Consider the following 27,304-nt stretch of genomic DNA (forward strand, 5'->3'; position numbering starts at 1 on the left):
CCCGGGCAGGACAGCGGGCAGGAGCGGGGGGCCAGCACCGAGGCCGGGCGGAGGTCTGGCTGCCGGCCCGCAGGGCGGACGGCCAGTGCAGGGAGGGTGGGCCGAAAGGCCGACTCTGCGAAGTGTCTGGGCTCCCGTCCGCGGGACGCTCCGCGGCTCTCCCGGCGTGGGGGTAGGAAATTCAGCTGACGCGTCGGCGAGCTGCAGCGGCTGTGCGGCCCCGAGCTGGAAGCCGGGCGGCCATGCCACACCGCGACGTGCGTGCTGAGCACATAATAACATGTCTGTGTTTTCTCTTTTGGTGGCTTTCTGAAAAGGAAAAAGAACTTTCATTTTGACTTTACCCTCAGGTACCGCTGTCCCTGGGTCTGCGTCCCTGTGTCCCCAGGCTGGTCTTTAGGGCTGTTTAGCAGTATGAGCAGCTGGGGGGCATCTCGTACCCTGCCACGTGTCAGGCAGGGCCCTCCACCGAGCGGCAGGCGGGTGGGTGCCCCGAGCCAGGACTTTGCTCTCTGGCCCCCACCCAGCTCGAAGGGCAGGCTGTCCTCTGTCCGCTGCAGTCCAGAGTTTGAGTTGAAGAAGCGGCCAAGTTGACCCCCCCGTGAGTGAGTATCTGTGTTTCTGAAGCCCTGGGCACCACCTCTTACAGTAGAAGCAGGTGCTTGGGGTCTTACCACGAGTCACTGGCCACTGATGCCATGTGTGGACTTTTGTCCCACCACGTTGTAGCTGATGACCTGACTCATTGCTGCCGATTCTACACGTGGGGACGTGCAGGCCAAAGGGTGGGGGGCCCGCCAGATGGCGCACACTCCCAGCCTGGCTCTGGGTCCTGCGCCCGGGGCTGCAGAGAGCGGCACAGAGGGTCTCTTGGCTGAGTTTTGTGGCTCAACTGGGCAGGTGGCCAGACCGCGAAGACCCCCACGTGCAGTGAGGGGCTTTTCACCTCCAGGTGGCTCCTCCCTTGAAAACCTACATGTTGGGAGCCACACTCCGAGGCGCCCCCAGAGCTGCCCTTTCATTTGGGGTTCCCCTTTCTTGTCCTGGCAGCCTGCCTGCCGGGCCCCCCTCGGGGCACCGCTCCACCCTGGGTCTTGGGTTCTTTCTCTCCTGGGAAAGCCCGCCAGCCCAGGGTCGCTGAGCCTGAGGCAGCCTCCTTGCTGGACAGACCAGGAGGAGGGGTCTGCGTCCCTATGTGGTCCTGCTAAACGAGCCTTTGTGAGCTAAAGAAAGACCAGCTGTGGCGTGCCCCGTGACTGCTCGAGCCGCCCTGGGCGCCATACTGCGGATGCCCGCAGCCTGCTTTGCTGCCTGGCACCAGCCCCTCGTCTCTCCAGCCCGGGCTTTAGGGGACCCTGGCCCTCGTCCCGTGACTCCTGCCCCCACCTCTGCGTCACAGTGGTGACACCAGCACCTGGGTTGGGGCCCCAGGAAGGCCCAGTGTGTTGGCCACCCTTGGAGCCCGGGACCAGGAGGTCAGCAGGCCACCTCTGTCTGCTGTGACAGAGGACAGAGGGGTCAGGAGACCCAGGAGAGGGTAGGCGGTGGACATGGCCCTCGGGGCCCCATCTCCTCCTGCCCCTGTGAGAGCACCTGCAGGGAGGGTCTAGACCGCACGCAGCTCCTGGCCTGACCTCAGACCACGCCTGCGGTGTGTGGCCCCAACAGCTCCCTAGGGTCCCCTGGAGGTGGGGGTGACGTCCAGGGCACTATGTCCTCGGCGCTCTCCCAGCTCTGTGCTCCCAGCATTGAGCTGAGGCACGTTTGTGCTCCCCCCACGTGGTCTCACGAGCCACAGGCCCAGGGGCCCCCAGCATGGAGCCACACGTATGAGCCTTAGGAGTTCTGACCTGTGCCCCGCCTGAGACACGCGTGCTCCCTCTGCGTCCAGAGTTCAGGTGGCGAGGTCTCAGTGGCAAGCCGGTGTCACCCCTGTCCCGCTGGGCGCGTGTCATGTGCTGAATGTTGTCTGCATGGCCAGGGCTCAGCTTGGCTTCTCAGAGTCCATCAGCATCCCTGTGTGGTGGCGTTCCCCCGTGGCCCCGCCAGGCCCTCGCCTGCCTCCCTGCGTGCTGCTCTTGGGGAGGGTCCTGGACCCCTGTGGGCTGGAGCCTCCCCCGCCCTCGGCCGGGGGCCCATGAGGACCTCGCATGCGAAAGCCGGCCTGGGCACGGGGTTCGAATTGCGGTGTTATCTGTGGATAAGCTCTGTTCCCCTCAGGTCAGAAAGGCTGGGGATTTGGCCATATTCAGTGGGATGGCCCAAATCTGTAGCTTCTTTTATCCAGAAACGTTTGCCAGGTCGTCCTCGGAGGTGTGATGGGCGGTGCCGGGGCAGAGGCCATGGTCCCTGTGTCCAGGTGGCGCCCAGGGGCCCGCCAGCCCGGTCCCCTCATGTGGGTGCTGTGCCGCAGGGTGAGGACAGCGCCTCCTGCTGGCACCGGCCTTGGGCGCCCGGTGTGCGTTCTGTCCGCCCCGGTGCACGTTCCCTGGGGAGCACTGGCCAGGCGCCTGCCTCCTTCCCGACAGGAGCAGGGCTGGGGGGATGGCCTGAGAGCCAGGGAAGCTGGGGCAAGGAGGCGCCCCCCTTCTCTGAGGTCACAGGAGGCCCAGGAGGCCCAGAACTGGCCCTGCCCAGTGGGTTTTCCCAAAGGCCAGGAGTTGCTCTTACAGCAGCCTGGGAGCCTGGTGCCCGAGCACCCCGTGCCCCACCGGGAGAGCCACTCAGGCCCCAGCCCTGCGGTGGAGACCAGTCATTGCAGAGCCAGCTGCAGGGATGAGCTGCAGGACTGGCCTGGCCCACGGAACTCAGATGCTGGTTTGCGTCCCCTTGGCTGCTGCCCCCCCCGCCGCCCCCCCCGCCCCGGAGGGCCCTCTGACATGCCTGCCTGCCCCAGCAATCCCAGGGAAGCCAAGGCTCTCCTAGAAGACATGGGGTGCCCAGTCCAGACAGAACCTCACGGCCGCCCGTGCTGGCCGGCCTCCTACAGCAGCACGGCCCCGAAGCCTCAGTCTCCCCTTCAGGCTGCTCTTGGGGGGGCACTCTGCCAGAGGATGGTGTGTGCACCCCACCCCTGAGGTCGGAGGCCTGGAAATTGCCCCTGCCCCGTCTCTCTGGTTGGTGTGGACTTTACCTAGACTGTCCAGGAGAAGACCTCCACACTCTGGCTGTCGGTCACCCCCGATCACTGGAGGAAGCCCAGACTGTCCCATGGGGGGGTCCTGGGGCACATGCAGCAAGCTGTCGTCTTGGGGCTGTGTGGAAACGGAGGCCTGCAGGGTTAGCAGAAAGGCGGTCGGGCCTGGACACCAGGCCCCTGGGCTGGAGAAGCTGGTTCCTGCACGGCTTCCCACAGGCCTCTTGACCTCAGCTGCAGGGAGCTGAGCTGAGGGTCGGAGGGCCAGGCCAGGCACTGCAGGGATGGGTGTGGGCATGGCATGGGCGGCATGAGGCCCTGGCTGCTGCCTGCCTGGTGGAGTGAGAGGTAACTGTCTGTGTTTCTTGTTCTTAGCCCTGATGAAGAGTCCTCTCAAAAGTTCATTCCCTTCGTAGGGGTGAGTACTTCTCTGGTGGGGCTCTTGCCGTACCCGAGGCATTCTTCCCGTGTGGCTGGCTTTACCTGCATGGGAAATGATCAATCTGCCAAACTTTTTTTTATAACGTCTGGTTTTGCATTAACTTGATATGTTCGAGAACCTTCTTCACCAATTTGAGCTGAGTGCTCCTTTAAATCAACCCCCCCATCTTAAAGCTCATTGTTTCCTTCCTATGTTGAGTAGGGCTAGGCCCAGAGGTGGTCACTGCCCCGGCTCTGCTTGGAGGCTGACAGGTGCAAGCAAACAGTTCACCTGGAGGCGAGGGCTCAGTGCTCGGCGCTCAGCACGTCCTGGGCACACGGCTGTGTCAGACTCAGCTGTGGGTGGGCGCCCAGGGTCAGCAGGGTCTGGGGACAGGTCCCACTGGGATGGGGCAGAGTGGTGCTTCTGTCCCTTAGGAGCTATAGGACAGGAAGGAGTGCCTCCCGTACCAGCCTGCCCAGCTGGGAGTGTGGTTTGCAGATTGGGAGGTTTGTCTTTTTTCCCACGGCTGAGGATTAACAGCTGCTCCGTGCTGGCTGGAGGGGCCACTGCTGCGAGTTTTCATAGCCGGGAACCTCGCTGTGTGGCCTCCAGCCCCGGCATCTGCTATAAGAGCCACGGGCAGTCTGGCAGACGGGGCCACCGGGCAGAGCAGGACGTCCACGCTGTCGTTCACCCTGGCTGGCCGTCAGGGCAGCTAGCAGCCCTCTTGGGACGGAATTGGTCCAGGACAGCCTGTCTCGGGGAACCTTCTGTAGTGACGGGAGGGTCCCGACCCACTGGATGCAGCAGCTCCAAACACCCTGTGGACACTGGAAGCACCCATGTGACTGAGACAGAAGCTATCGCTTCATTTACTTTTACGTGGCTCCCACACCGGCCAGCCCACGTGGCGCCTGGTGCAGGCCCTAGCTGGGCAGGGGTCCCTCACACCAGGCCAGCCGTGGGCTCAGGGTTTGTGGAAGGGCCCTATGCCCCCGCCCCGGTGTGCAGGATGACCCGGGAGGGTGCTTCTGCAGCCCTGTCCCGCACAGGGACACTCAGCCACGGCCCATGCCACCCTGGGCTCAGCTCTGCTGCAAAGACAGGAAGAACCGGGACCCTGCTCCTGCCCCAGAGCTCCCGGGAGGGTGGGGCATGGCAGCCGGGCGCCCTCGGGGAGACAGCACTCATCGTCTGTCTGGAGCCCAGCACCTGGGCGGGAGGGCTGGTGATTCCCCAGGCTGCTGCCAGCCGGCGTCCCATTGCCTTCCAGGTGGTGAAAGTTGGAATAGTGGAACCATCCTCAGCCACGTCAGGTAGCCCCATGCTCCCTGCCCGCGGGGCCAGGAAGGGGAGGGCGCCCCACCGTGGGAGGCCTGGCAGCCCCTCCCCTCCCCCCGCGGCTGCTCGGGGGGACAGAGGCAGAGGGGAGCTCAGCGCTGCCCAACTCCTTCCCAAAGGTGACTCAGATGACGCGGCCCCCTCGGGCTCCAGCGTGCTCTCATCCACCCCACCGTCCATGTCTCCCGCGGCCAAGGAGGCCTCACCCACCCCGCCTTCCTCCCCGTCAGTGAGCGGGGGCCTGTCTTCCCCCAGGTAAACGTGGCCGCACGAGGCAGGCGCCCCACCCCATCCTGACTTGAGCGCGCCCCTGATGCAGCGGGGCCTCGGGTTAGAGAGCACTGAGAACCACTCGTGGCCGTGGCCGCACCTCTGGGATGCCAGCAAGCTGAGGGTCTGGCCGGAGGGGGTGCTCAGAACAGCCATGGGGCAGACACGGGCTTGCTGGGGCCAGGTGCCCCATTGGGTGGGGGTGGCCCAGGTCCTGGCTGGCTTAGGAGACTTGTCCCCCTCCCCCCAGCCCTGGGGGCACTAGGGACAGAAACCACACGGAGTAAGTGACTGGGGAACTCTGCACGCAGACGGGGGTCGGGAGACTGAGATGTGGGTAGAAGCTGTGGGAGCCAGGAGGTGGGGTGGTCAGCAGCCCCTCCCAGCCACCCTTGGGTCTTTGGTGAGCAGAACTCACCCACACCCCCATGGGCCACAGGGTCCTAGGGCTGCTCCTGACTCCCATGGGGGCCACACCTCAGATGAGGCTGGTTGACCTTGGCCCTCCAGACTCCAAGGGGTGGTCTGAGAGCAGACGGGCGGCAGGCCCAGGTGCTCCTGGGTGACGTCAGCATCGCGGCCGTGCCCACCCACAGGCACAGACTGGGCTGTCCCCGGAGGCCAGGGACGGACTGCAGTAGGCTCCAGGGCTGGGGCTCCCCTCTGCGGGTTGGCTGCTGTAGGCGGCCCCGGCGATGGGCCACACGGGTGCCAGCCGGCACCTCCTCCTGCCTGTGCCAGCCGCCGGGCGAGGACAGAGCAGTGAGGCCCCCTCTGCTTTTTGCAGCCAGGGCGTCGGCGCCGAGCTGATGGGGCTGCAGGTGGATTACTGGACGGCAGCCCTGCCCGCAGACAGGAAGAGAGAGGTGGAGAAGAAGGACCTGCCCGCCACCAAAAACACGCTCAAGTGCACCTTCCGGTCTCTCCAGGTCAGCAGGCTGCCCAGCAGTGGCGAGGCCGTGGCCACGCCCACCATGTCCATGACCGTGGTCACCAAGGAGAAGAACAAGAAGGGTGAGGTGGGGGGATGGGCCGACTGCTGGGGGAACTGGAGGGGTGGCCATGCAGGCCCCGAGCTTGCCACAGGTCTGGGGGCTGCTTCTGACCACGGCCACGAGCAGCGAGCAGAGGCCACCTTGGCAGGCGGGAGGGCTGGCAGCCGTGGTCACAGTGGAACGTGGGTGGCGCAGGACAGCAGGGCTCCGAGGGCCATGGCTGAACACTGCAGCCCTTTCCCTCCTAGTGATGTTTCTGCCCAAGAAAACCAAGGACAAGGATGTGGAGTCCAAGAGCCAGTGCATCGAGGGCATCAGCCGCCTGATCTGCACAGCCAAGCACCAGCAGAACATGCTGCGGGGTGAGCACCTGCGGGGGCCCCCAGCACTCGTGGGACGCCAGTTGTCCAGACGTCCTTCCTGCAGTGCGGAGCCTGCGGGGAGGTGTCTAAACTATGAAAGGAAACCAGAGGAAGCTGGACTGCTTTTTAAAATTCATCTCTGGAAACACTTTTGTCTTGCTATGAAATGCGTATCACGTAGTTCGAGCTTCGAATCCATTTTGATAAAGCATTTGTACGCATAGAACAGCTTTTTAAATCCTGAGAAATAATTTCTCAATCCTTTCCATTCTTTTAAGATTGATTTATATATCTCAGACCTTTTATAGAAAATACTCTATAACTAGTTATTTCAGAATATGGAGCCCAAACAGTTTTCTCTTCATGAGTTCGAGTCTGATGACCACTGTGGTCACGAACTGCCCCGCCTTCCTCCGTGGCTTTTCTGGTTTAAGTGGAGAGTGTTTGAACCCAGTTTGCAGACCCCTGCTGGGGCGGGGGGGCCGTGGATGAGCAGGTCCCCCAAATCAGGGAGAAGCTGGCCAGGAGCCAGGGGAGGGTGGATAGTGGGAGGACTGACCCGCAGGTGTCTCGTGGGCGCCTGGGGTCCCCGGGGGTGCTGGGCACGGTGGGCAGGCAGCTCAGCTGGTCTTGTCCTCACAGTCCTCATCGATGGTGTGGAGTGGAACGACGTCAAGTTCTTCCAACTGGCGGCCCAGTGGTCCTCCCACGTGAAGCACTTCCCCATCTGCATCTTCGGACACTCCAAGTCCACGTGCTAGTGCTGCCCCGAAGCCCTGGACGGCGAGCGCCGGGAGGGCCCAGCTGCTTTTCTGTTAACATTTCAGTTTACTACAGAGACCCTTAAAAACACAAAGAGAAACAGTCTTAAGTATGAACGTGCTCTCAACCTGGAAACTCATGGGGAGGCCCCCCCCCCCCCGGAGCCCATTAACTGCTCTGCTCATTAACCAGATGTGCCGGCGGGGTGGGCGGCCAGGTGGACAGCGCTGAGCTCTGAGAATCACGAAAGGTGTGTTTTGGCCTCAGGACCTCCCGAGCCCCCCAGCAAGAAGGGTCCTCACCCTCGCGTCCTGTTCTTCCTGAAAGCCAGGACTCTGCTTCCTCAGGGAGCTGGGGTCAGGCGGGCGGCTGCACAGATCCACGGGCTGCTTGTGTGCCCACACAGAGCTGGGTGGCTGGAGGCTGAAGGCCGGCCTCCTGTTGGGGGCGCCCTGAGCAGAACATGGCGGCCGGGCAGCCCAGGCCTGGGCCCAGCTGCCCACCAGCCGAGAGATGCCCCAGCACCGCCCACTTGTGGTTCCCAATAAACTCCAGCCTCGCGGGGCAGCGGAGGTTTTATAGTAGCAGATATTTTTAATGCTTTTAAATACATGTTATAATGTAGCTGCCAAACAGACAGTGCTCTTCCGATGTCCCAGTGGCCCCTGGGGCTGGGGCAGAGCCAGCCAGCGCTGTCCCGCGTCCCAGCCCCCAACACCCGCCTCACTCTCCCTCTGGCTGTTCTTGAGCCATCACTATGCTTCTGCTGGTTGTCCCTGCCCCAAATTTAGCAAGCACAGTGGCCCCCACAGCTGGCCCCAGCCCGCTCGGCCTCCTCCTCCCACCTGGCCCCCAGGCCGGCTAGGGGGGTGTCTGGGCCCATACAGCACTCTTGTGGCCAGTGAAGGCTCAGGCAGGGCAGCCTGGCCTCAGGAGCCAGGCACCACTGGACCTGTAGGTGCAGCTGGGGTACCCTGAAGAGGCACAGAGCCCTGGCCTCTCCGGGCCAAGCTCCCTAGAGCAAGGTTTTGGGTTTGGGTCCCACCCTGGGTGGTAGCATCACCCCCTGCCTTTCCATGCAGCAGGAAAGGGACATCCTGACCTGCAGCAAGAGTCCAACCCAGTCCCGCTGCTCCCCCCGCAACCCTGCAGCCCACTTTGCATGGGAAGAGCCCACCAGTTCCCATCCTTTGGCAGCTGTGGCCCTGGGATCCTGGTAGCCCATCCAGGGGGCCACACTGGCTATGCTCAGAACACAGTGCCAAATGCAGGGCAGGCTGCAGGCCATTCCTGTTCTTCCAGAGGACAGGCCTCACCAACAGCCCATGGCACCGACAGGTCTGCCCCGGGGGGAGTGAGCGATGGCCCACTCTTCTTAGCTGTGACCTGCCGGCTTCCTTCCTCCCCCAAGGCAGTGGCCCCGGGCTAGTCAGGGAGCAGGAGGACATGGGCCTGACGTTGTGTATGGCCCTGCCTCGGGGCTGCCTGTGGGCAGAGGACCTTCCCCATGAGGGCCCAGACTCCTCCCCTGACAGCTCCTGGGCCCCGGGGCCCTAAGCCGAGCCCTGGCCTGGAGGGACGGGGTCAAGGTGCAGGCCGCTGAGCCCTAGCGCCTCCCGTGGCCTGTACCCTCAGAAGCAGGCCCTGGGACCTTGAGCCTCCCTGCCCTGGTTCCCGCCACTGGGTCTCAGGGCCTTGGTCACTGGGTCTCAAGTTTCCTTTCCAAAAGTCACACTCAGCAGGAAGGAGGTACGGGGAGGCTCCTGACTTCACTTTCTAGCCGCAGAACTGACTTTAGAGGAAGGGGCCAAATGGGGGGCAGTCACGTCCTTTCTGGCTGCGGGCAGTCCCTCTCCTGGGACCATCCCTCCCTCCACCCCCACCCCCCGTCCACTTCATAGCTATGTCCTCATTCATGCAAGGGGAGCACCTTTACCCCGGGCCTACAGAGCCCAGTTGCGGTCTGTCCTGTTCCTAAGTGCCATGGGGCCCACCCGCCACACTGTCCCCAGGCCCAGAAGGTCATGCACACAGCCCCAGGCACCGTGACTCCCTCAGAGACCTGGGCTGCGCTCACCCCTGTGCCTCGGCTTCCCCAATGGCTCAACAGGGTTGGTCACGTTTCCCCTGCCTACCTCATGGAGCTGTTCTGAGGATCCATGGAAAAGCACTTTGTCCCTCCCAGGAAGAGGATGCAGAAGCCAAAGCCATCCGTGACAGAACCGTGCAGCTGTCAGCACGTGGAGGTGGCGTGGGGGTGAGGTGTGTGGCCCCGGCAGAAGCGGCCCCCCCAGAGCCAGGGTTCTCAGCCCACCGGGTGACCAGTTGGAACTTGGGACTCAAAGGGCAAGCCACCCATCACCGCTAAGCAAGGCCAGGTGGGGTCCCACCGCTTCCTCGCTCCTCCCATGCCCGTCCCCTGGGTCACTGTCTCCTCAGGGCATGCCGGCCAGGGTCCTGAGTCAGTGTCATGGCTGCGTCTCGGGGATGGCCACGGACGGCCTTGCTGCACTGTCCTCGCCCCCAGACGGGAAGACCAGACTCCTCTCCGGGGCCTGGCCTTTGTCCTGGAGCAGATTCCTCGTTAGGAGACAGGGCCACTTGCTTCTAAGGGCTGCCGGAGCTCCTACGCCTGCCCCCTGCCCCCTTTCACACCTGGCCTCCGTGGGCGGAGTCGGGAGAGCGTGTCCCCCGCAGGAGCCGGAGCCGAGGGCTGCGCTTGGCGGCCACCGCGGGGGGCCTGAACCTGCAGGCCGAGGAGGGCCGCTCTGCATCTGCAGACCCCGTCCAGCTCATCGTGCATTGTTTAGTTTCTAGGATGTACGTGTTGCTAGGGTTTTTTTTTTTAATGGAAAACAGGATTAATGTAAATAGCCTCTTTGGGGAACAGATTCTAATCTGTCACGTATGTGACCACGTGGACTATTTTAAGGTGCTGATGCAACACTAATAAACCTGGGGGCACCCCCAGGCCTTCCTCCCTCCCTACTGTGTGATTCCTCCAGGGCCCACAGTCGGCAGAGCCCCGGGCTCCATCCCCGGCGCGCACTCCGCGGGCCGGCTAGCGCCCCCGGGTAACGGACGCGGGCGGTGGGGGCCACGCCCCGGGGAGCACGGAAACGTGGGGGGGACGCCGGGGGGCGTGGGGGGCACCGCCCAGGGGAGCGGGGCGACATGGGAGGGACGCCGGGGGGCGTGGGTGCGGCCGGTGGGTTCCGCCGGGGGGCGCGGGGGGCACCAACCCGGGGAGCGGGGAAACGTGGGGGGGACGCCGGGGGGCGCGGGGGGCACCGCCCGGGGGAGCGGGGGTACGTGGGGGGACGCCGGGGGGCGTGGGGGGCACCGCCCGGGGGAGCGGGGGTACGTGGGGGGACGCCGGGGGGCGCGGGGGGCACCGCCCGGGGGAGCGGGGGTACGTGGGGGGACGCCGGGGGGCGTGGGGGGCACCGCCCGGGGGAGCGGGGGTACGTGGGGAGACGCCGGGGGGCGTGGGGGGCACCGCCCGGGGGAGCGGGGGTACGTGGGGGGACGCCGGGGGGCGTGGGGGGCACCGCCCGGGGGAGCGGGGGTACGTGGGGGGACGCCGGGGGGCGTGGGGGGCACCGCCCGGGGGAGCGGGGGTACGTGGGGGGACGCCGGGGGGCGCGGGGGGCACCAACCCGGGGAGCGGGGGTACGTGGGGGGACGCCGGCGGGCGTGGGTGCGGCCGGTGGGTTCCGCCCGGGGGAGCGGGGGGCCACGGAGGGTACAGAGCCTGTAGGCCGAACGGGGGGGGCGCGAGCGCAGGGCCTGTGAGGGCTGCGGCCGAGGAGCCCTGAACTACGCCTCGGAGACTCTCCAGAGGCGGAGAAGGGAGGCATCTGCGAGGAGACCCCTCCGAGCGCCGCGGAGTCACGCTCCATACCGGCCTGCACCCAGGCCCCAGCCTTGGGGCTCCTGGGCCACAGCGCAGGCGCGGCGCAGGCCGGAAGCGGAAACGGCGGGGCGGGGTCAGCCACAGGGGAACTTCCGCCGGGCTCGGTTCCGCCTCTTCAGGCTCCCCGAACCGCTGTGGGCCACACCCCATTCTTTGACCGCCCCCACCGGGGAGGACCCGCCCTTCCGCCTCCGTAGCCCCCGGCGTACCCCACCCGAAGCTCCTAGTGTACCCCTTTCCCCCGCCCCGGCACCCGCAGCGTACCCCATCTCTCCGCGTTTGCACACCGCGTACTCTTGGGGTGCCGCACCCCTCCCCGCACCCCAGGCCTACCGCAGCGCTCTGCACCCCGCACTCCCCGCAGACCTCACCTCTGCCCGCCCCCGCACGCCCGGAGCACCCCGCCACGTACTTCTAGCCTACCCCACCGCTCCCCGCACCCCTCCGTACCCAGCCGCTCCCCCACCTCGGTTCCCCCAAGTGCCGCGCTCCTCCGTCAACGACTGCCGCCTCCCTAATGGTTCCCTCCTGCCAGCCTTCCGCCATGTGCCCTCCTGACCCCTGCCGTGAGCCCCCCTCAGCCCACTCCTTGCCCGCAGAGCCCCGGGAGGGGAGAGGGGCAGCGTCGTCCGGCTCACGGCCCCCCTTGGGGTGTGGTCCGCGCGGCGTCGAGGTGAGGTCACAGGGGGCAGGAGGGGGGAGGCAGGGAGAGCCCAGGGCCCTTCATTCTGTGACTGGTCTGGGTCTTCTGTGCGGGTCCTCAGCAGCCGGCTGAGGGCACATGCCCGCAGGGCTGGAGCCAAGGTGGGAGGCCTGGGCCCCGGGGGCGGGCGGCGCGGGGTGCAGTAGCTGGAAGGTGAGCCTCGCGGGGCCTGACGCTGCCTCCATCTGCTTGGGGGGCCCAGGGAGCGGTGGTGGCCTTTTCCAGAGCCCGGGAGGTGCAGACACGCAGCCCGTGGGGCTGGAGATGGACCGCCCGAAGCACTTGTCTAATGCCCCCGTGGGGAAGAAGCCCAGACTGCCCTTGCCCCAAGAGCACAGGCAGCTCTCTCCTGCTCTGAGCCCGACCGTGGCCTGGGACCAGCCCGGTGCCCAGGGCGAAAGGCGGCAGCTGCAGACGCAGGACTGGGTAAGCTGAACCCCAGGAACCGGCTTTGCAGGTGGGCTGGTCCGGGTGGGACGCAGAAGGGGCAGCTGGGCCTCGGGGACGGCTGAACAGTGCCCGCTGGGAGGCTCACAGAGCATCAGCTCTCTTCCCGGGGCCCTGAGTGGGCACCCAGGGGGCCCCTTCTGCCTCCCATACTGCGCCCTGGCCGTTTCTGCTGGGCACTTCAGAGGGGCCTGCCTCGGTCTCCCCAGCACCTGCACCATGGGTGGGGAGGGTGGCACCCCAAGGAGGGAGCCAGTGACGGGGAGCTCTGCCCCACAGCAGAGCTCCTGGACGAGGTAGGCAGGCAGTCAGCAGGACTGTCACCAAAAGTGGTGACCAAAACATTCCCAGGGGTTCTGCTTGTGACGGCCCCAAACTGGGGGCGCCTCTCCGTCCCCCTGCCTCACACCAGATGGGTGAGCACTTGCTTGGTTCCCACCGAGCCATGAGAGGGGGCACAGCTGCTCCAGCCCCCGGGGATGCTTCAGGACCAGAGAAGCCAGACGCCCACAGTTGTGTGTGGTTCCCTGCGTGCAAGGGTCAGAGCGAGGTCGGACACATGCCAGGTGTGACAGGGCGGCCAGCGTGGCGAGTGGGAGCCTGTCAGGCTGTGCGCTTGGGCTCGTGTGCGTGCACACTTGCCGTGGTCAGAGGTTTGGATAAGAAGGCGGCAGGCAGGCAGGCCCCCTAGCTGCCCCCTGTGGCCGCCGTGTGCTCTTCCAGCCGTGGCCCCTGCCGGAGTGCCTGTGAGGGCTGTGAGGGTCCTGGGGGACCAAAGCCACGGACCCCTCGACTTGCTAGACCAGAACATAAACACACAAATGTGTCACCTGGCAGTAGGAAGGGCGTGACTCGGGGGCCCCCATCCTGAATGGGTGGCGGGGACCATCGTTCTCCTGGCAGCTCTTGGGCAGAGCCAACCCCCACCCCCAAGCTCGAGGTTCTGAGAGGTGGGTGGGGGCCAGTGGGGCCACAGGGGAGCGGGAAAGAAGGGCCCGGTGGGTGGGGGCCAGTGGGGAGGGATTTGGGTGGAGGTCGGAAGAGAGTGCAGACCCATCTCTGCAGTCTCTCAGGTTTTTGGTTTGGGGGCAGGGAGTCCCTCTCCCTCCATGTTATCGTGCTGCTTCCCTCTGCTCCCAGCGCTCCGGGAATGTCAGCGGCTCACTGCAGCCTGAGGGATTCCCTGGGCTACCCTCTGTCTCACTGTCCTGCATGGTGTCCTTCCTCTTTGTGCTCCTCGGTGTGGAATGCTGTTCCTGCGGGCCGGCCTGCAGCTGGCCCCTTGTCAGGCATCGCCTCCAGCCTGGCTGACCATTCCTTTCGTCCCAGTGTCATCCCATCCTAAGCCCCACAAGAGCCACCTTCATCTGCAGTGTTCACCGTGGGCCCCCGTTGCCTCACACAGTGTGGCCATGTGCTCACACAGGGGCAAGGAGCTCAGGCTGAGGCCAGGGTCTAAGGAGACCTCCCCCGACGGAGGGTCCGCCAACATCCAGCCTCTCACCAAGGCCTAGCCAAGCTTATACCTCCTAACAATCTCACTGAAATGACCACAGAGTGTTCTGAAGAAGGCAAGAACCCCCAGAACAGCACAGGATGGCAGGGCTGGTCAACAGGACACGTTCTGGTGGGCAGTCACAGGTTGGGCAGAGCTGTGGGGTGGGGCGCAGCAGGAACAGGTTGCTGCCCTAGCCACTGAGCCCCAGTCCACCCACATTGCTAATCCAGTCTTGGTGCCCTGTTCCATACCAACTGACGGCTAAGGGCACCAGGCATTTGCGGAAAACCTCTATCCTGAAGGAGTAAAACTAGAAAGAACCAGAACCACCACAGCAGTGCCGAGCAGAACAAAACGGAGCTGCAGGCGAGTCACCATCCTCACGGTGACCTGTGCCATCTTGGAAGAATTGGCCCATGCAGCACCACGGAGGAATGTGAGTGTGCCTGTTCAGTGTAGGAGAATGGACCGGAACCAGTCCACAGCAGAGGGTTCGGGAAGAGGGTCCACACAACTGCGTGTAAAGCAGTGGCCTGCATGGTTATAAACAGACTCCAGAAGAAAAATGAAAAAGGCCAATCTGAAAATGGGAATAAACTTAATAGGAAACAGGCAAACCTACTTGAGAGAAACTTTAAAACACCCTGGAGCATTACCGAGAGCCTTGACAACAGGAAGAGACACCCAGTTCTTGGAGGGGAAGGCTCCCCAGCACCGAGGGTCCTCCTCAGGCATTTCACAATTCAGTGTCATCAACAATAAAAATGCTAAATATTTGGGGCACCTGGTCAGAAGAGCATTCGACTCTTGATCTCGGGGTCATGAGTTCGAGCCCCCCATTTCATGTAGAGATCACTAAGAAAAAAATAAACTTAAAAAAATGGTAAATGTTTGTCTTCTTTTTTTCAGTATGCCAAACTGGTATAATAGAAAAAGTAATCAAAAATAGGTTCAGTCCTAGCAGATATGAATTCATATCACAAAACGTCAGTTAGCAAAGCAAGAGTCCTGGCATGTGATGTATGAATATCAAGACGGAAAAGTAAGTCTGGGAATTGACCCAAATGCCCACAGACACTTAGCGTAGGGTGAAGATGGTATCTCAGATCAGTGGGGAAGATGGACTTTGAGTAAATCATGCGGGGCAACGGTGTAGCCATCCAGAAGACAGACACTTGTAGCCGTACCTCTCACTGAACCCCAGGATGAACCCCAGATGCACAGGGGCAGACTGTTAACCTAGCATCCCAAGTCCAGAAGCCAGGAAAGAGTAGATGGTTACATTTAACCACCTGTGGAAAACCAACAAAACTTTTAGGGAGGCAAAACACATACCATGAGCAAAGTCAGAGATCGCTGATCGACGCACCAAGACGCTCGGGGGGCGGGGGCGTGCGGTCTTGTCCACACACTGTGCTGGGAACACTGGACTTGTAAAAAGAATGAAGTCAGACTCTTGCTTAATGCCACGTACAAAAACTAACTCAAAATGGATCAAAGACATAAAAGTACAAAACTCCTGGAAGAAAATACAGGGGAAAGCTCCATATTAGACTTGGCCCTGATTTCTTGGATGACACCCAACAGCTCCAGCAACAAAAGTAAAAGTAGATAAATGAGGGTTCATCAAATTAAAACCTCTTCTTGGTCCTCAAAGGACACCATCAACAGAGTGAAAAGTTAGCCCGTGGGGTGGGAGAAATATGTGCCCATCACATACCTAGTAAGGGATTAGTATCCAGAATGCATAAAGAAGTAAAACTCTAAACCAAACAACAACCTGAGGCAGAAATGGGCAAAGGACTTGAACAGACATTTCTTCCGTTATATCAGGTTGACAAGTATATAAAACGATGCTCAACATCATCAGTCCTAGGGCAATGCAAATCAGAACCACAGTGGACAACACTTCACCCCCGGGACCGTAACTCCTCTCAAAAAAAGGGGGGCGCCTGGGTGGCTCGGCCGGTGAAGCATCTGCCTTCGGCTCAGGTCATGATCCCGGGGTCCTGGGATAGAGCCCCGCATCGGGCTCCCTGCTCCGCGGAGAGTCTACTTCTCCCTCTCCCTGTGCCGCTCCCCCTGCTTGCGCTCTCTCTCTCTCTCTCAAATAAATGAATGAATAAATCTTTAATAAAAAGAAGTACGGGCCAGGATGTGGAGGAAGTGGAACCTGTGCGGCGCTGGTGGGCCTGTGAAGTGGTGCCGTCACTGTGGGAAACAGCGTGGAGTCCTCCAGAGCTTAGCTAGAAGGACTCGAGCACACGGGTACGTCCGTGTTTACGGCAGCATTATGCACAGTAGCCAAAACGTGGAGGCAACCGGGGGTCCATCGAAGGAGGAATGTGAGTGTACGTGCAGTGGAATATGATTTAGCCTTAAAAAAGGAAGTTTCTTCTGACAAATGTCACGACACGGATGAACCTTCAGGACATTGTGCTGAATTATCAGCCGGTCACGGATGGACAAACGCCGTATGACGCACTTACGTGAGGCCCCTGGAGTGGTCAGACTCAGGAAGTGCAGTGGGGGCAGCAGGGGCTGGGGAGGGGCTGGGGACTTAGCGCGTGGGGAGGACAGAGTTTCAGTTTGGGAAGATGAGACGGGCGGTGGCAGCAGCCGCACAACACTGTGAATGTGCTTTAGTGGCCCTGAACTGTACACCTTAAAGTGGTAAAAATTACGTGTACTTTAGCACACGAGAAAGCACGAGAAGAGAAGAGATGGGGAGGACGTCATTTGGGGACACGCAGCTCCCCATGGGGAACAGGGTGAAGCTGCTGCCGGTCCCAGACACTTCAGGACACGGCAGGCGAGCGTGGAAGCAAAGCTCCAGGCACCGAGGGGAACCGGAGAGCCACGAATGTCAACCAAAAGTTCTGCAAGGACGGGGGGACACCGAGCGAGGCCGCCCCCCCAGCTGACCCTGAGGGGCCTGGGCCAGTCTGAACTGGCCCCGGGGGCAACTGAGGCCAGCAGGTTGTCCTGGAAACGGAAGCGAAGGGGAGCTGCCCCCAGGCAAGTCCCTGCCCTGACACCCAGCCCCTGACAAAGGCACCAGGCGCGAGCCTGGACGGCAGAGACCGCGTGGGGGTCGTTGGGACGGGGGGCCTGGCGCACGGAGGAGTGGAAGGTGTTCCGCGTCAGGGCTATAAATGAAGTCGTGGCGGGTACAGGTGTGTGCAGGGGTGCGGGGAGCAGAGCCAGCACCCCCTGCTGGTGGCAGCCTGCGTGGCCTGCGGACCGGAGTGACCCCCCCCAAACCCACTTGGGAGCATCTCAGAAGCCTGCGGGCTGAGAAGCGGGTGGGGGAACCGCTGTGGCACTGTCCGTCCACATCGGGGGGCAGGCCCCGGGGCTCAGCGCCGCCGGCCGGGGGGGAGTCCTAGACACGGAGTTCTTCTCAGTCGTGATTTACTTCTTAGGGAGAAAAAGCTGAAGCAAATACGGCTTCGTTCACTTTGCATAGTGGATTCCTGCATTTTAAAATCATTTCTGTTTTTCCCATGTGGTGGTGGTTCTCCGTTTTAAACTGAATGGGGGCTTAGGGCCCCGCTGGGGTGGGAGAGCCCTTCCGCGGGCAGGCTGCAGGGACGCCCCAGCCCAGGCGGTGGACACAGCCCTTCCCTCGCTGCGGGCACCGAGACCGCAGGCCAGGGGCCCCTCACGATTGAGTCTGCAAATACCTGAGGCATAAAGTTCTAGTGATTCCATGAGAAACGACCAAAGTCCCAGTCCCAGTGGATTTCACACACTTTCTCTGAAGAAAATGACCAAGTGACAAAGTAAGTGAAGAAAAAGAAGACACAATAGATTTGAGGAGCACAGTTGCCGACACGTTTGACTTACCGGGTGCCAAAATGTTGAGTGCAGCAAGCAGAGAGTTGCCTTTTCTTTCCGTTGGATTTTAGGGAGTCAGCACATCACACAGCCCTCGTCCCTCCTGAAGCCCTGAAACATCCCCCAGGGAGGACGGTGGGAGCCGGCAGGGCACCGAGGGGTATCCGATGTCCCCGCCGCCGCCCCTCTGATGACTGGCCCTGCCCCTCCCGCGGAGCTTGGAGCAGCAGCGGGTGCCCCCTTCAGGGGCTGTAGAGCAGGACTGGGAGGCCGAGGGGCGCGCCGTGCAGAGGGCAGAAACCTCCGGAATCGTTCAGTGAAACCCCAGGAAGTGGAAGGGAAACACTCGCTCTGTCCAACTTGCAAAGGATTGTTTTTTTAAAAAGAAACATGCAGAAAATCATAAAGAGCTCTTCATAAACAAACAAAACAGAATTGAAATGTTTGGTGGAGGGGTTGGAATATGAAATTGAGAAAATCACCTGGAAAATGGAAGAGAGAGACAAAGAAGTGGGACGTGGGAGAAAAGATGAGAAACGGGAGCCATGCAGAAGGCGTCCATGCCGCTGAGGGGCCGAGGCCGGCGGGGCCGGCTGGGTGGTGCAGGCAGGACGGCACTTCGCATCGTCAGCGAAGGTGAAAGGTGAGTATCTGAATTTGTGTTACCAAGATGAACGTTTTAGGAGAGATTTTATTTATTTATTTTGTTTTAGAGAGAGGGAGAAAGAGAGTGGGGAGGGGCAGAGGCAGAGGGAGGGAGAGGACCCCACGCAGGCTGCCCGTCCAGCACGGAGCCCGACGCGGGGCTCCATCTCATGGCCTGAGATCACGGCCGGAGCCGAAACCACGAGTCCGAGGTTCAACTGACCGAGCCACCCAGGCGCCCCCCAAAATGAACTTTTAAAAACCGGAAGACAGCGTGACAACACAGGACACTCCTAAAGGGGTCCCAGAAGCTCCCAGGGGAGGACCCACAGGTGCGCACTCCCAGGTGCTGGGAGATGAGTGCCCACCAGGGAGGTGGGGACTGTCCAGAGTCACTGCTGGCTCCATCTTGACACCAGTGCCGCGGGAGGGGGGTCGGCCACGGCCACGGGATGGGGGGGTCGGCCGCGGGAGAGGGGTCGGCCACGGCCGCGGGAGGGGGGGTCCGGCCACGGCCGTGGGAGAGGGGGCCGGCCACGGCCGCGGGAGGGGGGGGTCCGGCCACGGCCGCGGGAGAGGGGGAAAGAGAAAAAACGACGTGCCAATAGAGCTGTGGCACAGAATGAGAAGTCCTGAATATGTGGTAAGTAGATCAAACCAGGCAGCATCGGGGCGCCTGGTGGCTCAGTCGTTAAGCGTCTGCCTTTGGCTCAGGTCATGATCTCAGGGTCCTGGGATCGAGCCCCGCATCGGGCTCCCTGCTCTGCGGGAAGCCTGCTTCTCCCTCTCCCACTCCCCCTGCTTGTGTTTCTGCTCTCGCTGTCTCTCTCTCTCTGTCAAATAAATAAATAAAATCTTAAAAAAAAACCAACACAAAAACCAGGCAGCCTCTAAAGACTAAACCTCACGGCCGTGATGCCCCCAGCCCCCGACGCCCCCCCCCAGCAGAGCAGGGACTTGGTCTCTCACAGCTGTGCTCCTAGTGCCCAGGATGGTGCCAGCACGTGAGTGGTGAGTAGGTGCTCAATGAACAGATGTTGTGTATATATGGGAAAACTGTACCCCAAGGACAAAGGAATTTAGAAATCCATTTAATAAAATTCTCTACATTAACAAAGGAGGAAGACCACATGATTATCTCAATAGATATGGAAAAATAATGTTAATAAATTCCAGTATCTTTCCTTAAAACAAACACAAAAGCCTATTGATTATTTTTTTAATTGAAGCATAATTAACCCAGTGAAAACCTACTGATTCCGAGTAAGGTAGGAGGAGATGGACATTTCTGTAACCTGATGAAGGGAGCTATCAAGAGCCTTGATTGGACTTCACCAGGAGTGTTTCAGCAGGTGCGGGGTGTCGCCATGACAATGAGCCCGTCAGACACCGAGGCTGTGCCGAAGTCAGGAGAATGAAACGAGCTATAAATACCTGAAAAGAAAACATGAAATGGTCACTATTTGCAGCTAATCTATTGTCTGTCTAGAAAATCCATGTGAGCCCGTTAAGAAAGAAGACCACTAAGAAAAGAGGAAGGCTGGAGATGATCTCCATTTAAAACTTAATAGTTTCTCGGGCGCCTGGGTGGCTCAGTCGGTTGAGCATCTGCCTTCAGCTCAGGTCGTGATCCCCGGGGTCCTGGGATCGAGACCCTGCTCCATGGGGAGCCTGCTTCTCCCTGCCCCTCCACCTGCTTGTGCTCTCTCTCTCTCAAATAAATAAATGAAATCTTAAAAAAAAAATAAAACTTAATAGTTTCTCAATACACCAAAAATAACCAACCAGAAAATGTAGTGGGGAAAAAATGATCCATTCCCTTTAACAACAGAAACTGCAAAGTGCTTAAGAACGAATCTGTTCTGTGAAGGACACTGTAACCGGGGAGCATAGACAACACCTAACGGAAAGCTATACCATCTTACTTGAAGGGACGAGTTAATGCTTTAAACCTGCCCGATTTCCCCAAAGTACCTGATTCGGTGCAATACCAATTTAAAAAAAAACGAACTCTTCACGAATGTTGACAGTCTTATCCTAAATGTACATACGTCTCTGTCCTTGTATTAGTTATCTGTTGCACCTAACAAATGTCCCTGAGACTTAGCAGCTCAAAACCATAATAAATACGTTTGTCCCGGTTTCTGTGGGTCAGGAACTCGTCTTCAGGTCACAGTCAGGACGTTAGAGCTGCCGTTGTCAGACAGGCGGATTGGGCTGGCTCACATGGCTGGCACGTCGGTGCCGGCCTCGGGCGGGAGGCCTTGCTCCTCACCGGGTGCCACTTGGAGGCTGGCTGACGCGCGCGGTCCAACCACAGCCACAGGCCCAGCAGGCCCCGAGCAGGAGCAGTGAGAGGAATCTGTCCCCAGAACCATCACAGTCCAGATAAGCTCTCAAAAGCCGTCAGAGAGGAAGGACAGAGTCTTGAAAGGAGCAGCAGAGAGATCTCGGTACGGTGGAGGAAGTAACTGTCAACCTGGAACTTCACGCCCAGCAAAAATAATCTTCTAAGAAGAGGGAAAAATAAATGAATAAAATGATGCACAAAAATTTGCCCCAGCAGGACCTCGCCCTCGATGTGAAGAAGAGAGCTCACGTAGCCCGAAGGTGAGCTCAGACTGAAGGGGGCAGCTTCTGCGTGGGGGCAAATGGAAACCAACGTGGACAGGCACCACAACACCCCACGGGGGCCACACACCGAAGACTCAGGGTAGACGAGCACGCGCAACCACCATGGCACGAGGGTCAGGACGGGGTCTGTCAGTGGAGCTAAGTTTTCCAGGTTCCGTCTGGTCCCAAGAAGGCGAGGGGCCCGATTGTTAACTTAGACTTGGTTGAGTGTGCATGCACGCGGGGCTGACACCAAGAGAGCAGAGAGAGAGTGAGTTTTGAACAAGTGGAGGGGAAGTGGCGGAGAGAGGAGAGGCCAAAGAAGGGTCCGTGGAACTGGAAGACAAAGCACAAGGTCCGGCAGCAGGTGCAGTGACCAATGTCGCCCCACTCACAAGGCAGCCGTCGCCAGAGTGGATTAAAAACAACCCAGTCCCTCGACCTGCACATGAACGTGCACGGAGCGAACATGGGAATGTTCCAGCCCCGGGGGACGGAGACCTCCCACGAACAGCCTCCCATCTGTTCCTGGCGTGCTTCGGTGCCAAGCTCTGCCTTTGGGCCTGGAGTCAGAGCGAGTGGGTGCCCCTCCGCGGGCAGCAGGGTGACCCAATAGACGTAGTTGTGGGTGAAAGAAGCAAGCGGCAGTCTGTGTGCAGCGTAGGCTTCCTTCAGTCAGAGTTCAAAAACGTGGATATATCACTGCATGGTAAAGATATTATTTGAAAGAATAAGGATTTTTTTTTTTGGAAGATTTACTTGGAAAAGAAACCATGCAAGGATTTTGAAAGATAAGAGCAGGTCTTTCTTGTCTGCTTGTCTGCTCTAAGCTCCAGCAATTAAAATTGTATGGCATTGGGGCACCTGCGTGGCTCAGGTGGTTAAGCGTTGCCTTTGGCTCAGGTCACCTGGACCCTGGGATCGAGCCTCACGTCGGGCTCCCTGCTCAGCGGGGAGTCTGCTTCTCCCTCTCCCTCTGCCGCTCCCCCTGCTTGTGTGCACGCTCTCTCTGTCTGACAAATAAATAAATAAAATCTTTTAAAAAATAAAATAAAGTTGTATGGCATTGGGACAGACAGACACGGGCAAGTGATCCACAATGCAGTGCAAACAGTCCGGAAACGGATCCCCGTGTAAGTCTGGGGACTTAACGTGGGCTTTGCATGGCAGTGTGCGGAGCAGCGGGGACAGACTTCTCCGTGAGTGGGGGTGGGGTGACTGGCTGCCCATTTAGAAGGCCAGACACGCACCAAACGTTAAGACCAAACCGTAGACACGCCAGGAGAATGCACCAGAGCAGCGTCAGAATCTCGGAAGGGAAAATTCCCACCTGGGGCCACGTGCTAAATCCATGATGGGAAATCCTGACAAGTCTGAGTGCAGTTTTTAAAGGTTGGTGCAAAGACACAAAAGTCTGGAAGAAAATGCTTGTTGTATGTATAATGTTCAAACGTTTACCAACCAGAATCTACAAAGAGACGACGGCTCGGAGCAGCGAGAACGTGGTTTTCAACGTTGAGTAGGAAAGTGTGTGAGGCGTGTGGACTCAGGTCATGAAGGAAGCAGAACGGATGCTGGGCGGGAGGAGACAGGCTGCGTGACGGATGTGCCTGGGCCCGCGAGGCCTCCAGTCCTTCTGTTGCGTTGGCGTTCAGAGAACCAACTGCTGATAATTGTCCGCTGTTGGTTTTTGTTTTTTTTTAACTTATGCATTAATCTTTCCTCCTTCTGCTTCTACCTTTTTTTTTAAAAAGATTTTATTTATTCCTTTGACAGAGAGAGAGAGAGCGCTCAAGCACAAGCAGGGGGAGCGGCAGAGGGAGAGGGAGAAGCAGGCTCCCCGCTGAGCAGGGAGCCCGATGCGGGGCTCAATCCCAGGACCCTGGGATCATGATCTGAGCCAAAGGCAGACCCTCAACTGACTGAGCCACCCAGGCGCCCCCACCTCTAACTTTTAGTGAAGTTCTTTTGTTGTTCTTTTCCTCGCTGCTTGAATTGCTTGCTTCACCTGTTCCGGGGCTTTTTCCTGATTTTCCAGCATTTAAAGTTCTGTCTTCACAGGACAGCTGCAGCCGGTGCGCCCTGCACCCTCGCTCATTTCTAAGTGAGCCGGCTCGCAGCCTTGATTTTCCCTTTCACTCGGGCAGATTAGGGGTGCTTCAGAAGATCCACCCCAATGTGCTTCTGCTGTTAATTTTCGCTTGCCTTGCCTTGCGGTCGCCCGATGTGACCGGACGAGTCCCGCGTTGGCACAGCTGTTTGGCTGGTGGCTGATGTGTGTGCTGATCTCTTTGTTTGGTGAGAGCATGATTGTGCACAAAGAGGTGTGTGCATGTTCTGTGTCTATTAGATCACTCTGCTTAAGCACTTAAGTCTTTATTTTTAAAAATTTGGGCTGCTTTTAACACAGGTGCGCACCTCACTGAGAACAACAGCTCTGCCCCAGCTCTTGGGGTCACAAGCGGCCCAGCCCGGTGCCCACTGCTTCCAGCTCTCGCAGCTGTCCCCACCGCGAATTGTGATTCCAGATTCGGGGGCCTGTCCTCACTGTGCACACTCTCCTTGGGGACACCAGCCACGGCCAGAGCTGGTGCATCTCTGGGGACGAAGCCCCACGCCAAAAACACAGCTCTGTCCTCCTCAGAGCCCCAGGCATGTGGACAACGGCCCGTGGTTGCTCCGGGGCCCCACAGGCCACACTTGGGGGAGCCCAGAGGCCAGCTCTGTTCCCGGGGGGCTGCCCCCCAAGGCCGCTCATCCGGAGCGCCCCTGCCAGCCCCCCTCTGCAGGACCCCAGTCCCTGGGCCCTCAGTCCCCCTACTTCCGGTTTACTCCCCTGTTTGGGTGGAGTGCCTCATCCAATAGCTTCCTCGGGAGGGCCTGGGAGATGTTTGAGTTCTCAACTGTAAAGCTATTCAAATGTCTTTATTCTGCCTCCACACTTGCGTGGTGCTTTCGTGGGTGGAAATTCTCAGTGGAAAATCATGTTCTTTCAGGACTTGTAAGGTATTATTCTGTTGCCTCTAAGCCCTGCTGTTGCTGCGTGATGCCCTAGACGGCGTGCGCCTCAGGTCCTTTGCACGTGTGCTGCGTGTCAATCTCTGCAGGTTTCTGGAATTCCCACACTGCTCCTGGTGCAGGGGTTTCCTTTCCTGGTCTGGAGCCGTGTCCCCTCCGTCTCTGGGAAGTGTGTGTGTGTGAATTCATTTTCTCGGCTCTCTCTCCTTCTGGAAATTTGACTAGCTGGATGTCGGCCCACATGGTTGACTTTCCAGTTTTCTCATGAATTGTTACCCATTCACCATGTCTTCGTTTTTGGTGTTTGGCCAGTCCTTGCACTATCAGTCAGGGTTTGTGTGATGACACTCTGTGACGAATTCCTTGAGCCGCAACCTCGCGCTTTTGCTCTCGCTCTCCGTCAGGGGTCTGAGGTCCGCAGGATCTGTGTGTCCTCGGCTTGCCCCCCAGTCTCAGAGGTCCTCGGGGGACGCCGCACCCATGGTGGATGGCGAAGACCTGAGAGGCGGGCTTCGGGCAGGTGCTCTGCTGACCCTGCCCCGTGGGGGAGCAGGATACAGTGCAGTGGGATTAGTCTAGCGCTACCGCCAGGCGGGAGGGAGGGACCCCCACCCCTCCACGCCTGCTAGGGAGCTTTCCGTGCGGACACCACACTGTGTTTAAAGAGTTCTGGCTTGCCGTCGGAGCTCTCCTCTCCCCCACCACCCCCTTTTCTGCTTCATGGACTCCCGTGTCTAGGAGAACAACAGGTACGGGGTGGGGGGCTCTTTCCCTCCCCCTCTCTCGTCCCTGGCAGAGGCCGCACCTGCCCTTGGTCAGTGCGCGAGGGCGGAGGCCCCACATGCGCAGGTGCAGCTTTGCTAGCGGCCAGGAGCTCGGGCCGGGCTGCGGCAGGTTTCTGAGGGCTCTGTCCTGGGCGCCGCACCCTCGGGTCCGTCGGGCTGCCCATCTCCCCCAGAAAGGAACCCCCCTCTGCTGGGAGGAGAGGGAGAATAGCCAGGCCCCGCGGATCTTGGTGCAGAGTGGCAGTGTGGGAAGAGGGGCTGGGGACTTCACTTTTTTTTTTTTGCGGGAGTCGGGAAGGGAGGATGCTTGAACCTCAGAAACGTATTGTCTCAAAGTCTGGAGGCTGGAAGCTCAAAGCCCAGTGTCAGCCGGGCTGGTTCCTTTTCCAGGCTTCCTCCTCGGCTTGTAGCTGACCCTCTTCTCGTGTCCTTCACATCTCCTCCCCTGTGTGTGTGTCTCTGGGTCCTGATGTGCACTTTGGGGGGTTTGGTTTCGGTTTTGCTAATTATTTCTAGGTGTATGGCTCAGCAGCATGAAGTATATTCACATTGTTGGAAACAGATCTCCAGGACTTTTTTGTTCTGCGAATCTGATGCTGTCCCCATTCAACGCCCGCATCTACTTCCTGTCCCTGTGAATCTGACTCCTCCAGGGACCTCCTATGAGTGGAATCACACAGGGTGTTTGTCCTTTGGTGACCTGCCTGTGTCACTCGGCATAGTGTCCTCAAGGTCCGTCCATGTTTCTTCCTTTTTAAGGCCGAATAATATTCCACTCTGTGGATTTACCACACTAGGTAATGTTGTCACCCATCAATGGCCGTTTGGGTTTTTCCACCTTTTGTCTGTTGTGGGTCATGCTGCCATGACCTGGGCATGCAATATCTCTTTGAGACCTGCTTTCAGTTCCTTTGGCTAAATACCCAGAAGTGGGACTGCTGGCTCATATGGGAATTCTAGTTTTAATTTTTTGAGGAATGGGGACTTTACTCTGCACTTGTCTTTATCCTCTATTTTTAGCGTGCCCCCCCCCCATGGCATTCCAGACAGTGACTGGCTGTCTCACCCCCCAAGAGGTAGCAGGGGATCCCCAGGGCTGGACAGAGTCTGGGGGGCTCTCTGAGGGTCTTTCACAGACAGCCCACCCGCGAAACTCTATGGCGGGGGAAGGGGGGGTCCTGCAGGGGTGCGGCAGGCTTCTGGCCTTTCCCAGTTACTGACCTCTTTCCAGCTTCCTGCCTTGTGCTGACCACCCTCCTCCACTGGCCCCTTGCCACCTCGGTGTGTCCTCACGGTTCCTGTGGCTTTTTTTGACTTTAGAGGGCTTTGAGGAGGAGCGCCCCCCCATCCCACCTCTCCTGAGGCTCTCGCAGGCTCGGAGGACGGTTACTGCCTGCCGTCTCCCGGCCCCAGTGGGAAGGGCCGTGGCCGCTGTGAGGACTTCCCCGTCCAGGGCCCGACCCTCGCGCAGAAAAGCGGGCAGGGGGTGGGGCCTGGGTGTCCAGGCGCAGAGCCGCTGCCGAGAGCCGCCACAGGCCGCGGGACGCGAGGCTGTAGTGCCCCGGGCCCTGGAGGCCGAGCTGGATCCTGGGGAGGAGCGAGCCGAGTGCTCGCCGTGCGGGGTGCGGAGGGTCGGCGGGCGCGGGACCCGCGGCGCGCAGCTGTGTCCAGCGCCGACCGCCTCCCCGTCCCCGCAGGTGTGCGAGCCGCCCGAGAGCAGGTGTCCGAACCGCCACTGGATCGTCAGCATCGACGAGCGTCGGCGGCTGGCCACGCAGGGCGGCTGGGAGGAGCCGGGCACCAGCGGGCCAACCCCCTACTGCAGGGTGTGTGGGGGGCGGCGGGGGAGCGCGCGGCGCTTGGGAGCCGGCGGGGGGGGGCGCGGGGATCCGGGACACGGGGCGGCTGGGAGCCGGGGGGGGCTCGCGGGATCGGGGGCGCGGGGCGGCTGGGAGAGGCCGGGCACCACTACCCGCCCCCCCCAACTGCAGGGTGTGCGGGGGGGGGGGGGGAGGACGCGGGGACGGGCTCGGGCGACACACAGCCCCTTCCCCGCCTCTGCGCCCCCCTCCCCCTTCCCGGCCCCGCCCCGCGCCCTGACCCCGCGGTTGCCCTCAGGACATCGCGCAGCTCGTGGCCCAGCTGGTGTCCGAGGACGTGGACAAGGACGTGCTCCTCCCCCACCCTCTGAGGTCTTCTGAGTCCGCCAACGCCTTCCACGCCTTCCTGGCCCGGAGCGCGCCTTTCTGGCAGACCGTGACTTTGGAGGCGCAGGGCTCCAGGTCACCACCCTTCCAAGAGCCGACTTAGCCCAGTGTCTGTCTTGCAGCGCCTTTCCTGGGGGTCCTGGGGTAGGCGGCGGCTGAGTCCTCTTCACCTCCGTTTGGGGGCTCGTGAGCCCAGGGATGAAAACATAGGCCCAGGAGGACCCTCTGGCTGCCCCTTCCTTAGAATGCGCAGCCCTGAGGACTTGGAGGCCACCTCAGGGAGGGGTGCCTTGCCCCAGCCCAGCCTCCAGGAGGCCACCGGGAGGGGCCTGGGGGACAGGG

General features: G+C 60.5%; 2 protein-coding genes and 1 long non-coding RNA gene across 12 annotated transcripts in view; 2 read left to right on the forward strand and 1 right to left on the reverse strand.

Annotated features, from left to right (window-relative positions):
* PACS2 (phosphofurin acidic cluster sorting protein 2) overlaps positions 1-7,874 on the forward strand; it is a 59,845-nt gene extending 51,971 nt beyond the window's left edge. For 3 of the 8 annotated variants that reach the window (XM_078054310.1, XM_078054309.1, XM_078054312.1), the window contains exons 19-25: positions 318-350; positions 3,512-3,554; positions 4,834-4,876; positions 5,021-5,156; positions 5,959-6,185; positions 6,415-6,528; positions 7,171-7,874. In XM_078054310.1, the coding sequence (XP_077910436.1) occupies positions 318-350; positions 3,512-3,554; positions 4,834-4,876; positions 5,021-5,156; positions 5,959-6,185; positions 6,415-6,528; positions 7,171-7,289 (715 nt within the window). In that variant the 3' untranslated portion in view covers positions 7,290-7,874. Of the gene's footprint in view, positions 1-317; positions 351-3,511; positions 3,555-4,833; positions 4,877-5,020; positions 5,157-5,958; positions 6,186-6,414; positions 6,529-7,170 lie in introns of those variants that run through there. The other 5 variants (XM_078054311.1, XM_078054315.1, XM_078054313.1 and 2 more) reach the window with 3 other exon arrangements.
* Positions 7,875-10,267: 2,393 nt separating this feature from the next.
* Positions 10,268-27,070, forward strand: TEX22 (testis expressed 22). Of its 3 annotated transcripts, none has more exons than XM_036100072.2 (4): positions 10,268-10,364; positions 12,112-12,335; positions 26,453-26,581; positions 26,874-27,070. In XM_036100072.2, exons 2-4 carry the CDS (start codon positions 12,174-12,176, stop codon positions 27,063-27,065), a joined length of 483 nt encoding a protein of 160 aa, XP_035955965.1. In that variant the 5' UTR covers positions 10,268-10,364; positions 12,112-12,173; the 3' UTR covers positions 27,066-27,070. The 3 variants fall into 3 exon arrangements, 2 of the variants coding, with proteins under 2 accessions (XP_035955965.1, XP_077910448.1); XM_078054322.1 differs by lacking the exon at positions 10,268-10,364 and adding an exon at positions 10,869-11,879; XR_013440858.1 differs by lacking the exons at positions 10,268-10,364; positions 26,453-26,581; positions 26,874-27,070 and adding an exon at positions 13,497-14,742 and having other exon boundaries at positions 12,194-12,335.
* LOC118540765 (uncharacterized) lies at positions 19,150-20,783 on the reverse strand. Its single transcript, XR_004919791.2, has 3 exons — positions 20,615-20,783; positions 19,594-19,773; positions 19,150-19,172 (listed from the first exon to the last, which is right to left on the reverse strand). It is a non-coding gene; the product is annotated as an uncharacterized LOC118540765 (long non-coding RNA).
* Positions 27,071-27,304: the final 234 nt, after the last annotated feature.

The sequence above is a fragment of the Halichoerus grypus genome, chromosome 8 (assembly GCF_964656455.1).
Source record: "Halichoerus grypus chromosome 8, mHalGry1.hap1.1, whole genome shotgun sequence".
Lineage (NCBI taxonomy): Eukaryota > Metazoa > Chordata > Mammalia > Carnivora > Phocidae > Halichoerus > Halichoerus grypus.

Coding starts and splice junctions, on each gene's coding strand:
- TEX22 (XM_036100072.2), top strand. CDS start 12,174: ATGGACCGCCCGAAGCACTTGTCTAATGCCCCCGTGGGGAAGAAGCCC. Junction 12,336..26,452: donor AGCTGCAGACGCAGGACTGG/GTAAGCTGAACC, acceptor CCGTCCCCGCAG/GTGTGCGAGCCGCCCGAGAG. Junction 26,582..26,873: donor GGCCAACCCCCTACTGCAGG/GTGTGTGGGGGG, acceptor GGTTGCCCTCAG/GACATCGCGCAGCTCGTGGC.